Source organism: Pangasianodon hypophthalmus, chromosome 16 (assembly GCF_027358585.1).
Source record: "Pangasianodon hypophthalmus isolate fPanHyp1 chromosome 16, fPanHyp1.pri, whole genome shotgun sequence".
Taxonomy (NCBI): domain Eukaryota; kingdom Metazoa; phylum Chordata; class Actinopteri; order Siluriformes; family Pangasiidae; genus Pangasianodon; species Pangasianodon hypophthalmus.
In genome coordinates this window covers 14,758,119-14,772,154 of record NC_069725.1, presented here as the reverse complement: position 1 = coordinate 14,772,154, position 14,036 = coordinate 14,758,119, and the positions used below count along the sequence as shown (strand labels likewise).

Here is a 14,036-nt window from a genome sequence, read left to right as displayed (position 1 = left end):
TTGGGGTAATTTAGACAGGTCTTTCAAACAGAGTGCTATATCGTCTGCATAAAGACTGATTTTGTGCTTTGTATTGTGTATTTTAATACTTGTAATATTATGGTCTTATTAGTTGACTAATTCCAACTTCAGTGAAAGTTTAACACTCTGCCACATGACCATGCCTTTCATGTTGACCATGACACTAACACTTCACTCAGGCTCATGGTCACCTCCCTACACAAGCTTGTGATTTGTGGTCTTCAACTTATTTTGGACTTTAGGATGATGTATGCTTTAGAAAAACAGCATTTGAGCAAATCTATACATCACAACCATTAAAAGATAACTTTTGAGAAACTAAAAGAATGACATGGTGTAAACATTTTTAAGTAAACACTTTATTGTTGGTAGCAAAAACAGCACCTTTTGGTACTCTGTGGACTTTCCTTTTGCATCAGACAGAATACATTGGGGAAGACATTTTCTAAAGAGCAGGTGCATAACATGGATCTGCCACAAACATGATTGCCTTTAACACAAATATGAACCCTTCATAATCAAACCTGAATACTGTCACAGGGCAATCAGTACAGTAACAGGAGTTTCTCATGTTGGTGGCAGATCTAGCATTCTCCAACTCATAGATGTTGACTGGAGAACATGTTGTGCAAGACAGTACAGCTTGTGTGAGCAGACTGAGAGTATTTCTTTTAGTGCACTATGCAGAAACAAGCCTAAGGCACAACGTGAAATGATATAGTTTGGTCCTTTCAAACCCTTTGGTCAGAGTTAAGGATGTATTGGTTTACAGCCTGGTTTATGGCTGTATCCTTCTGCGACTAGTTACTTCAGACAGCTATGTTACGTGTTTAGAGGAAGGATGAGGAATGGACAAGGTTAAAGGGGAGACAAGGTTAAAGGGCAGAAGTGGAAAGTGCACTCTCCACTCAATCTTGGACAATTTCAGAAGACTCGGACACAACTCTGCCATCCTTGGTTTCAATCATCTTGATGACGATGTTCTTCTTGCTCTGGGTTGTGCTGCTGTCACCAAAGCCACCACCGTAACCAGTGGAGTAACCACTAGAGTAACCACTGGAGTAGCTGCTGTAGGCACTGCCAGCACTCTCCATAGGGAAGGAGCTGTAGCTTGCTATAGGGATGCAAAGAAACAAACAAATAAATAAATGAGAATGTAGAGTATATTATATATCAGGTTCATTCTAATAAAATGATGAAGACTGAAAACCTACTGCTTTGTTTTGAGATGTTGATGGCCTTGATTCCACTGGCAAGTCTGTTGGTAAAGCAAGAAAGATGGTTAGCTTCATTTAACTAGTACAATATTGGGTCAAAAACCGCAAACTTGCTGGGAAACGGCTTCAAATTGAACTCACCTGTCCTCCTCTCCTTCCAGGAGTTTTCTGTAGGTGGCAATCTCAATGTCCAGGGCCAGTTTGACATTCATCAGGTCCTGATACTCTCTGATCTGGCGTGCCATGTCTTGCTTGGCTCTCTGCAGGGCATCCTCCAGATCCTTGATACGAGCCTTTGCATCCCTCACTGCCAACTCTCCACGCTCCTCAGCCTCAGCTATCTGATTCTCCAGGTTAGCACGCTAAAGCGGAAAAGTCAGGACACTGTGAGTAATAACCCTTAAGTGAACCTTTTTTTTTTTCATTTTCTAGCACCTTAACCTTTCTTTGTTTAGCATGTCAATGGACATCTAGAACATGTTCCAGTTTGCTTGTTGAAATCTTACCTGTCCCTTCACAGCATCAATCTCAGACTGCAGTCTCTGGATCATGCGGTTGAGATCAGCAATCTCTGTCTTGGTTGATCGGAGGTCATCTCCGTACCTGCTGGCGGATGTCTGCATTTCCTCAAACTAAGGCAGAAAAGAAAGATAAAATTGTTGAGATTGGTTCCATAAATGGGTAGTAGCCTATGCTAGATTATGTAGTCAAACGCATCTAAATCAATCTGTATACAGAATTATGCCATACCTTAGTCTTGTACCATGTTTCAGCCTCAGCACGGCTGCGGTTGGCAATGTCCTCATACTGAGCACGGACCTCACTCACAATGGCGTCCATGTCCAGTTTTCTGCTGTTGTCCATCTCCACCACCACTGAGGTATCCTTGATCTGAGACTGAAGCTCACGGATCTCCTACAAAGCAGAGAAAGTAGGAAATAATGAATGATTATTCCAAAAAATAGCAATTTTTTAAAAATTGAAAACATGTAATTTGCAGGTTTACCTCTTCATAGATCTGCCTGAGGAAGTTGATCTCATCTGTAAGGCTTTCCAGCTTGGCTTCCAGCTCGACCTTATTCATATAGGCCTCGTCCACATCCTGGAAAACACAACAATTCAAATTTAGATTTAAATGTAATATTAGTGTTAGGAGCTCAATCACAGCTGTGTGTTGTAACTGTAAAAAAAATGCATCTATCAGTTTTCATATGAAAGCCATCTGCACTAACCTTTTTGATGAGGACAAAGTCGTTCTCAGCCTCTGTGCGCTTGTTGATCTCATCTTCATACCTGAAGAAATTTTATGTTATAAATATGTCAGAAGGCAGTCCAATGTCCAACATTTTTTTCTTCTTGTATTGTTTTCCTCACATACTGAACAGAACTAAATGACAGTGTTGTTTCTTAAGAACAATAACGTGTGTGGACACTAGAGGGAAGCAGAGTTGTACTGGAGCTAATGCCTCAAGTCTCAAGTCAACATTCTGTACACTGTCTAATGTCTCCATGTAAAAAGTTTATGAACCCATCAATTTTGTCTGGAGTTGCTGGAGTTGTGGGAGGTAATTTTTTTTTGCTCATTTGGCTTGGCGTAATGGTTGACATCAGTGTTATTTAGGACATGCAGTGATTTTTCCTAAAATAACCAGTGTATGTCTACATATCATGGAGGAGTGGAGACTGCATTTTCTTTCTTGTTGCAAGGCCAATGCTGGACACATGGTTTTGTAATCTATAGAGACCCATTTATACTGGAACTCTAAAGTGTACCACAAAAGCCTGCATTTACAAAACTTGGGAACTGTCCATTCACCGTAATCCAATAGTGGAAAGAATCTAGCAAAGGTGATGTGTGGAAGAAAACCAAATACTAACTTATTCTTGAAGTCCTCGACCAGGCCTTGCATGTTGTGCAGGTCGGCCTCCAGCTTAATCTTGTCGTTGCCCAGACTGTCAAGCTGTCTGCGGAGGTTGGCAATGTAGGCCTCGAACATGGCGTCAATGTTGGAACGGGTGGTAGTCTGCTCCTGGAGGAGGCTCCATTTGGTCTCCAGCATCTTGTTCTGCTGCTCCAAGAAGCGTACCTGAGTGGCGAAAAGGAGAAAGGAGTTACTGTTTCAGTCTGAGCACAAATCAATACCATATTCAACACTTCAAAGGGCGCTGTGCCCAGACCACAGTTACAGTCAGTAAATGAATGGAGCTGTGGTTTCTGGGCCAAACCGACATTTAATGCACCAAGAAACAACCAAATGCCAAGAGGCACCATGTGAGCATCACGGGAACCCTGTTGGCGCAGTGTTGTATGGAATGAGTTACTGTTTGCAGGATAGCAGTGTTTTTTCCAGGGAAACAGTGACACACATCCTAATTGAAAACCAAGAGGAGGGAGTGGGTGAGTTCACAAAAGCTGTGCCCACCTCCCCATTTTTCCTGTCTGTGTTTTTTTTTTTTGAGGGGGTGGAGGGGGGGATTGGGGGGTGGAGTGATTGTTGTTAAAGGAACATGGAAAAAATGATGATGTAGGTGTTATTTGTTGGAGACTTTTGCTCAGAGTTGGACATTGCACAGGAAAGACTAAGAGATCTTAGTCTGAGATATGTCTATGTAGCTATTAATTAATGAAGGAATTATTATTTAATGTTAAAATTAGGTTTTCACTTATGTTATGCTATAACACTATTTGTCTTCACTGACACTCCATTAAAATGTTGATGCAATACAAAACAGATTGTAGCTATAAGATAAAGGAAAAAAATAGGAAAAACAGAAACATTTCTAGGTCATAATGGTATGTTTAACATCAAAACCAGATTATTTCTTGTCATCAGTGCCTCTAGAGGGCTTCTTATGTAATGTGTTCAGTGTTTGCAAGAACATGACACCACCTCTCCTGTTTAAATATTAACACTGTAGAGCAGGTCCTGTAGGTTCAGGCAACAATAGCCTTTTTGTCTGATGGCAAAAAAAGTTCTCAGCTGAAGATGTAAACTAAGTTGTAATGACAATACCATGAACAAATATTGCACAGTGCCAAGACTATATTAAAAATACTGGTGAAACAAAGTGTATTTTAGACACAAAGTTTCAAAGTTTCAAAGTTTCTTTGACTTTGGGTGTGAACTTTGAGCTACACCCCCAAGGCAGTCTGCTGCAATGGTAAACCCAATTCATTCTGACCAGTGACACACCCAGTTCCCCACCCAACCCCACTGTTCTTCTCTGAGGCAAGGAACTTATTACAAACTTATCAAAGTGGGAAGGAGTTAATTTTTGCAAATTTCTTTCTCAGAATACATTACCCTTAGTGTGAATCAGTCACTTTTTGCAATGTTTTTGTCAGAATACATTATGCTTAGTATGAATTAGTCATTTTTCCCCAGTCAAATTACTCTTAGTGGGAGTCATTTCTGCACTATTTCCACAGGACAAATTACTCCCTTTTTACTGTTTTTTTTTTCTTAGAGCAAATTAATTCCTAACAGACTTCATTAGTTACTTCAGTCATTTACTTTCCTACTGTTTATTCTCAGTCATGACTGTCTGGTAGTCACTAGAAGGTCAGAATGGTTTATTTCACAACAGAGAAATATTGAAATCCTGCAGTCACCCACCTTATCTATGAAGGAAGCGAAGCGGTTGTTGAGGGACTTGATCTGTTCTTTCTCCTGTGTGCGGATGGTCTGGATGTTAGGGTCGATCTCCAGGTTCAGAGGGGCCAGGAGGCTCTTGTTGACTGTCACTGCTGTGATGGGTGCCACAGCTCCGCCACCAATTCCCATACCGAGACCCATGCCACCTCCATAGGCTGTGGAGCTACTGATGTAGCTCCCACCTCCCAAGCCACTCCTGACTCCTCCATAGGAGCTGCGCGCTGTGTAACTCTGTCGGCCCAGGCTGGGGCCTGAGTAGGAGAGACTGCTGAAGCTACGTGGTGCAGCCGCAGAGGAGGAGGACTTCACAGTGTAGGATGATTTCTTCACGAATGACATTGTGCCTGCAGATCTTCTGCCCTGAAGTGGCTGAGAATAAGAGAGTGAGAGTAAGAAGGATAGCACGGCAAAGGGGAAGCGTGTGTCTGCTTTGCTGGAGAAACCCAGGCAGATGAGGCAGAATAGCCGACTCTGACCCTCTTAGTATAGTAGCACAGGGCTGGGGAGGAGCCAAAGGTTAGCTCTGATTGGCTAGTGGTCTTAGGTGTCAAGTAGAGTAGGTGGGGCTGAAACTCAACACCCTTCTCCTTGCATTCTTTCATTCTAATCATTACCTGGGTATTCAGCTGTGTATTGCCTAACCCAGTGTCCCACCCTCTTTACTATCCTTTTTTTGGCCAATCTCTTAGATTAGTTTCTGTGACAAAAAGTCAGTTACTTGACATTAATGATACGATGCAACTCATATCAAATTACTTAGCTGTTCAAATGCAATTCTTTAGAAGAATAAATGAAACATTTTAAACAAAAAAAACACCTTGAGCAAAGATATAAACAGAGGTATAAAGAAAGACAACTATTGCACTCTTGCTTGTGATCAAGTAAATATAAATGCAATAGAAAATAATGGACAAAATGCCCCACGTCCTCTATCTGCTCGGCAATGCCGTATATTCTACAGCCCTAGGATATTCAAATTATCACCTCACCTCAAAACCTTTTGCCTATTCAAATAAGGTATGAGATGTCTTTGTAAGCTTGTGCACAGACAAACAGCTTTGTAGCTCGTGGCACTGTAAATCATGCAACAACATACTTGTTCAATATGACATATGAATGTGTTGAGAAAGGTGCCTTTGTTTTGGCATCACCTCCAGCATACACTTTAACTGTTTTTTTTTTTACCCCTCTTAATGGAATTCCTAAGAACTTCAAAAACATGTCTTTTGGATTTATAACGAATTTATGGATTTATGCTTAGCCTGCTTCTAGGTTTAGACTTATAAGAATAGTTTGCATGTTTCACTTGTATAGTTATGCAAATAAGTAGTAATGAAGCAGGCCCAGGTAGGAAAAAATACTATGTGAAAATAATCACTTTTGCACAGTTCAAGCATTGCAAAAGATACAGATAATGTTGCAATGTATAAATATTTCAACTGAAGCATTACATTATTGTTTGGTTTAGTTATTCCTCCCATCAGATCTTAGTGGGAGACATAGTTATCTCGAGGTCATGAGCCATTACTCATTTTGATTAAGACTTAAATGGAGGAAGGAGGAATGACTGTATGACTACAGCAGGTTGGGAATTACTCTTAGCACTGTATTCACTGTTTAGATAAAACTTTTGTGTGCTCCTCAAATTTAATCACTCCACCTCTGCACTGATACTGCATTGTGTGCATTGATACTGCATTGTGTTCATTGATACTGCATTGTGTTCATTGATACTGCATTGCGTGCATTACTTGCATTACCTGTTGTTTGATCAGCAGAAATTAGACTGAATTGTTATGCAGATTAACACTACAGGTAAAGACAATATAACCACAGCCTGAATGTGTTAAGAGTTGCTCTGCATATGCATTCATGTTGAAGTAATGAGTATCATTTTGTGTTGCGTCATAACTGTGCCTCTTGATTTCTCTGCTCTACTTAACAATCTGCTGATATTAAAAACTCTTTATTTGACAAGTACCTACACTGGGCCTTAATTACACATTCATAAGCCTTTCTTAAATTGAAAGGGGTCAAATGTTTGAGACTGCAATCCCATGTTTCTTATAGAACTGAAGAGCTGTTTCTTCATTTGCATTCAAAAACATTACATTTTATGAAGCTTTATGAAGCTCGTATGCCAGCCAAATGAATGATTTTTAATGCCCACAATCTAAAGTCAAATTTGCATTTATGACACTACTATGAAGCAATAAGCACAGTACAACTTTCTCAAAGTGTTATACATGTGCTGTTAGTGAAAGCAAACCAATAACTTTCAAGAAAAGGACAAAAGGGTAATTGTTATCAAAATTTTATGATGATATAATTGCTTAAGCCTTTATGCCAGGTTGCAATATTATCACAATATATATTGCATTTAAAAGTACCACATTACTAAAAGAATTTGTCAGTCAAAGCTGACAGAATTTAAACGTTTTTCAACATTTTTTAAGGGAACCTTAGAGGACGTTGTGGTTATACAGCCAAATGAAACACAAATTAAGTAATTACAATTCAATTCTTTTTCACACTAACAATACTGTACCTGTTAAGTAACCTAGTATTATTGTCTTATGCAATCATCATGAATTTTCCTATATTATACCTATATTATGCTACCCAATCACACACTTACACAGATGTATATACTGATTTCAGATGCCTCTACCTGATAATACTCTAATATTGTTATAATAAAAACGATTTTATCTGCATTGCTACATTTTCTGTCCTAGTGAGTAATGCTGTTTTAATCAGACCATCCTTTCCTCTGTTTCACTGCAGAGTCCCGGCCTTTGTTTCTGAAACAGGAACCTGTAGAAATAAAAATCTGATTCTCTCATTTCTTGATCCAATTTGAACGGGATCCAACCTCTCATTAAATCGTAGACAATAGCAGAATCCACAAGTGAATTCGCTTAACGAAACATGAAAGTTTTGAAAGGATTACTATTTGCAGCACGCATTAGGAGAGAAGACATGAAAAGACCTAAAGTTTTGCCATTGTGTTCTTTTTGTTTATCACTTTATCTACCACTACTACTACTACTACTAATAATAATAATAATAGTAATAATAATAATAATAATACACAATGTCTCTCTCAGACATTCATTTTCTGTTTCCAAATGTTTGAAGTGGTTAATTAAAACCCTTTTTCTTTTTTTGGTAGAAGCCTACATCCATGACTCATCCATCAATTTTTGCACAGAAAAGGACAAAAGTTTTGTGCCATAGCATTTGAAACACATGACTGTAGCTTTTCATATCTTATATAACAGCTTTGAAAGTTGGCTCAAGAGTGTTTGAGTTATTATTCTTTCCACATCAAAACAGGTGTGTCTATGTGAGAATATTTTACTTTCTTATCTTGTGGAAGGGGCACAAACATATCAAGTGTTTTTTGTTGTTTTTTTTTTCCACAAATGAGTTTTTATCCATCTCTACCTTGGCTATATTTTTGCATGATCATCTGTAGCTAACAAACCTCCATAGCTTGGCAGGGAAATGTGGATCACTGTTGTTCTGGACAGGGAAGTATGAAGATTTTACTGCTAAGACAAGAAAAAAATCTCTCAGGCATTTCTAAAGTCTAGCTTCATGTTTCTGTGTGTCTTAGGCTCATAAAACTTCTGCGAGTGTCGTAGGCAAAGCAAAGCAACTAAATGCAAGTAATTTGTGTATGTAGTGTATTTAGCGCTGCTTTAAGTGTGTTTTTCAGATTTATGTATATTATGGCCACACCAGAATGAATGGTGCTCCTGTTGTAGATTTGGATCTGTGTTGTAGACTCAGACAAATACCCTGGATATGACTCACATCAGACTAGATCAGATCTGATTCCACATCCTTCCCCATTTGGAGTTGTGCGGCATGCCACGCAACTTGTGACTGTGGCACTCTGAAAGTGTTTGGCACTACTGTGGAACCTAGCAAAGGGGGCATTTCAGGTGAAGCATTTCTACTGAGTTTAGGAACAGTTTTTATTGCTTATTTCTTTCGATGCACACTGTTGTTTGGTTAAACGGTTCCAGATGCATAGTGTGTTTTGTTAGCCTGTAAAATGTACCCTCTACAGCCCAAACACACATGCTAAGACTCCCACCCATACAGTGGGACCTAACTTTTCACTAAAATGTCAGCAAATATCACTAGAAACTCAAGACATTTCAGCTCAACTCTTTTAGACTGCCTATTCATTTTATTTGTGCCATTTTGGTAGTTTTGGTCCTGTTTTTTTTTTTTGTTTTTTTTTTGGCCTAGTTTTTCTTTTTTTTGGAGACCAGTCAGGCAGCTTTTTGCATTCTAATCTTTCTGCTTTCCCATATGAGTCACCATGCAAAACATTTGCTCTGTTTTCCTAGCAGGTAAATCTGTCCCATCTGCAAGGTAAAAATCACTCAGTGTGGAATTTTTCACCTCGTTCATCATAAACCCAAAATAATCAAACAACTTTACTGTGTATGTTTGTGAGTGAAGCTTGGCCATTGCTGTGGAATGTTTCTCGGAGTATGTAGCGCCGTCCTGCACCGCCTCTTCTCCACAGAACTTCCCTCATGGTCGCCTGGGCAGCAAGCCACACCCAGCGTTGTCATAGCAATAGGGTTACCAGAGATCACACACACATGCATACAAACGCTGCCACATGACTACCAGTGGTGGAAAGTTTGCACGGTTGCTATGGAAGTGAGGGATAAGAACATATGCACCATGTCATTACCAGGAAGTATATACTCATAAAGAAGATATACGCAAAGTGTGTGTGTGCGTGCGTGTGTGCATGTGTATGTGTGTTTTGAATGTGTTTTGTATGTTTCCTATGATCTTTAAAACGAAAAAACTATATCATATATAAGAAACATTATAACATCTTTAATATTTCCCTGGTGGGAGCACTTGTACCTCAGTGGTTCTAGTGACTGGAAGGTTGTGAGTTCAGATCCCAGTGATTGGCAAAGCAACACTGTAGAACCTTGAAGCATATTAACGGCTTCAGTTCCATGCTTGAATTGTCTCAATTATATGTCACTTTGGATAAAAGTGTCTGCCAAATGAATACATTTCAATTTAATCTACAATTCTCTGGTTAGTAATTTAAAAACCAGGCCAAATCAGTAATTCTGCAGAGACTGGGTCCTACTTTCTTAGATACAGGAGTTAAGAATCACAGCTATTATCAACCCGGTCTTACAGAAAAAATTAGTTTGTATGCGACTTCTCTGCAGCGCCGTCAAAACATTCAATATCAACGTTCTGGCACAAGGATATGTATCAAACTTTCACTCAAAAGCTCTGTATGAGGTGTTCTGCACCAACGCATTTTAAACCAAGCTAACCTCCACAACTACGCTATTTCAGTAAGATTTATATGTAATAAATAATTTCACCTCTAGTTTTAACATATTGTGCGTTGCCCACTTCATGCATAAAGTTTGTGCTTTTCACTACATTCAGTTCAATTTACAGGCTCATGAAAGTTCTGCTCGTACAGTAATGTGGGTATTTTCAATATAGTATTCGAATAGTTTATAGGTGGTAAATTCTTTGGCTTCTGAGAATCCAGAGACTTTCCACATTTTGAATATACGTGCGATACCGTGCAGCGTTACCATGTGACTTGCGAGCCCAAATGTGTTTGCCAAGAAGAGGAGAAGCTTCATGAGCCCAGTAAGTGTTAACGCTCAATATGTTAAAAAAAACGACTTATTACGTATCGATCTTACTCAAATAGTCTAGTGTATAGAGGTTAGCTTGGTTAAAAGACAGTGTAGCAGAATGTCTTATACAGAGTATTTGAGTGAATGTTTGCACCAGAACGTTGATATTCACAGTTTTCAAGGTTCTGCAGATAAGCTGCATGCAAAAATTTATTCTGTGAGACTGCATTGGTTATTATATATATTATATACTAGACAGATAATAAACTGTATGTGTAATTCCCTAATTGTGGCAACATTTTCTTTGTCCAAATTTAGCATATATAGATCTGTCACAACAAAATGGCTGATTACTTATGCATAGACTCTTAGAAAAAAATAATTAAATCTAAAACTCTAAAGGATTCGTAGGTTTGTTCCTCTCGGGAAGCCTTTAAAGGTTCTGTGTAAGTAGAAGCCCTTTAAGCTTTTTACACTTACACTTTTTTACACTTTTTTCCCTGAGAGTGTATGCTGTGGTGTTGCTTGTCTGCTCGAGTGTCTGCTCTGCTTGATTTATACTGTCAGTGAAAAGTTTTTGAATACACTGTATTTTCAGTACCTTGAAAACTGTGAATCAATGTTTAGTGAATTGAGATATGTTAGAAATGACTATATATATATGATCACCAATCGATACACCAAGGAGTGTCCTGATGTACTTATGTGTGTGACAGAATTATTTGTGTGTGTGGGTGTGTGTGTGGGTGTATGTGTGCATAAAGAAAAAGATTTTGTTTGTGCTCGTACATATGCACATGTAACACCAGACTCACTAATTTTCAATGCCATTAAGTTGAAGATGTATCTGTAATTATGAGATTTAATTTTATTTCCTTCTTTCACAAGCTGCTCACACCCCTATTGTTATTATGCTTATACATGTACACACCCTGAAAACAGCCATGTAGAACATGCTTAATAGTGTCTCTTTTTTGTGTGCTGAGGAGAGAATTTGTGTGTTGTGCCTAGGGCAAGCTCTCTTCAAATCGCTCAGGCATGCCAGACATGTTTTCAAGGATAGTAACAGAATAATGACAAAGCAAAGCAGATGAGCCAAGACTCTAAGAACCTCATACTTCGTAACACTCAGAAGGAGGATATTCAATCGATACGTGCAATTGAGTGGAAAAGTTTGTACCCCATTGTTTTCTGAATCAACAAAACTGTCTGTGCTCAGTTACTGGTGTTTTCCCATTGAAACTCGCTACAGCTAAATACTACAGCAAATGGGTCAGCAGTTAACTTAATGCAAGCACAAAAGTTAGCATCATCATCAACGTGAGCTAGTCAGTTTAATGAAATGTGGTTTATTAAAATGTCTAATGACTTAAACAGGCAACATATTTAGATAAAGTCTTCATTAATGCATAAAATGTTCAAGTATCAAACTCTCATGCAATCAGTGAAAATCGATGGAATCAGGAAAACAGCTCTCATGTGACATAAAACAAGAAATATATTTGACATATACAGAGCTGGAGAAGAGTATAAAAATATTATATTGTTTAAAGAAACCATTACCAACAGTGAAAATGAATTATTTATTTTGATTCGCTACTAATATCCTAACACACACGCACGCACACATACACACACCCACCAATTTTGACTATTTTTGTTTCTTGTTATAATGAAGGGACTTGTAAAAACCAAACTTGCATTACAGGTCTTGTTGGGTTCATTGTTTCAAAGCAAAGATTTTCCTCTCAAGTACGTCTCCAATAGCCACTCAATGTTTGTTAATGAAAATGATAATGAAATGCTCCTTTTATTTCATGCCAAGATCTTCATGAGTTTGGCATCATTTGCACCTGGTGTTCTTTCTGTTTCATATAATGTGTGATTACAGTATTATGAGCAAAGTAGCTTTCAAAGCACACTGCAAAAAATGACTTTTAGGTTAGGGTTGAGGTGCATCCCGAGCCTATTCTGGGAATACTGGGCGTGAGCCGAGAGAAGTCACCCTAGATACCAGTCCATCACAGGGCATCACCCACACACTGAATATGGACAAATTTATATAATATTTTTATTATGAGATTATTATAAATCAAATATAATGATTCATCCTGGTTTTAGATGCTTTTACACATTTCAAGCTTTAAAGATTCTAAATTGAAATATTCTCTTGGCTTCTTTAACATTCTTTAAAATTACCAATAGAACATGACTATTTCAAGCATGCAATTAGTGAAAATGTGTTTTAAAAAATTGTATATTTTGTTTGTTGTAATCTTTAAACAGGAAATACAAGATAGATTTTACTATCAAAGATGTTTTCACTTGCTAAGTTGTTTTCTTTGGCAGTTTTACCCTTCTACAGCTAAGTTGCTCATTAGTGTTGCACCACAAATGGAATTTTGTGGCCAAAGGACACATACAATGCCTTTTGTAAAGCTTCCGTCAATAAGATTTATGATATGTGGCAAAGCAGATGGCTTTTCCTGTAGCTGGGAAAATGGTGGGCTATGTTTGGACTGAAAATGGAAACCCAGGAAAGAATTTTGACTGTTGAAATTGCCGTTTTCTTGTAACTTACGCAGTCATGAGTCAGAATTTCTACAACCGAGTGCACTGTGCAGTGTGTGTGTGTGTGTGTGTGTGTGTGTGGGTGTGGGTGTGGCTGTGTGTGGGGGAAGGTGCGTCTGCTTCTCTAAAGCATTTGAGTGGAGAATGTGAGCTGTCACACTAGTGAGCAAAAGCAAGTCGAAGAGGATGTGCAGGTCAGTGTGTACAGCCCTATAAACATGTCTCAGTAGCCAGTTTGTCAACCATTTACAGCTGGACTCTATCTCATTATCTCATCTCTAAGACCTGCTGTTTCCAATCCATTCATGAGATCATGTCACAAAGTCTCCTCCTTTTCAACTCTACTCTACAAATCCTCTTCTTAGGAATCTTTTACTACTTTCATAAACCCATAGGCTCGGTTACTGCAGAAGTGATAATATACTCCACCTTCTCGCCCACATAACCTTAGAGTCTGTTCTGGTGCAGTTCACCATATCACAAACTGGTACAAATGTGCTGGCTGCGATCCAGTGGCAATTTTATTTTTCCTCAAAAGTCAATTGATATGGATTATATATGTATTAATTGTTTATTGGGGTTTGTTGAAGGAAGTAAACTGTTTGTAAGCAGTGGTGCCTCTGTTTAATCTACACACCTTAGAGGACAGAGATAACACATTGACTCACTCTCTGGGAGTAGGAGTGTAAAAGCAGGAAGGGCAAAACTGGGTGTTGCTGATCCGTTCATGTGAGAGTTCCTGCGTCTATCTGTGCAGAAATATCTCAGAGTGACATATGAAGGTGGCCTCTCATACATAAACATTTGAGGCCCACTGTGAACCTTTCACTAAGCAAATTGTCTAAGGATATGCATTGTATCACAGAAAAGGATCAATCTGGTTTTGTTAGGAATCAAGAGTCACAAACCAG

General features: G+C 38.7%; 1 protein-coding gene across 1 annotated transcript; it reads right to left on the bottom strand.

The window, feature by feature from the left end:
* Positions 1–358: 358 nt before the first annotated feature.
* Positions 359–5,359, bottom strand: krt8 (keratin 8). The gene is made up of 9 exons (XM_026920460.3): positions 4,856–5,359; positions 3,117–3,325; positions 2,471–2,531; positions 2,245–2,340; positions 1,989–2,153; positions 1,745–1,870; positions 1,380–1,600; positions 1,236–1,279; positions 359–1,135 (listed from the first exon to the last, which is right to left on the bottom strand). Exons 1-9 carry the CDS (start codon positions 5,231–5,233, stop codon positions 930–932), a joined length of 1,506 nt encoding a protein of 501 aa, XP_026776261.1. The 5' UTR covers positions 5,234–5,359; the 3' UTR covers positions 359–929.
* Positions 5,360–14,036: the final 8,677 nt, after the last annotated feature.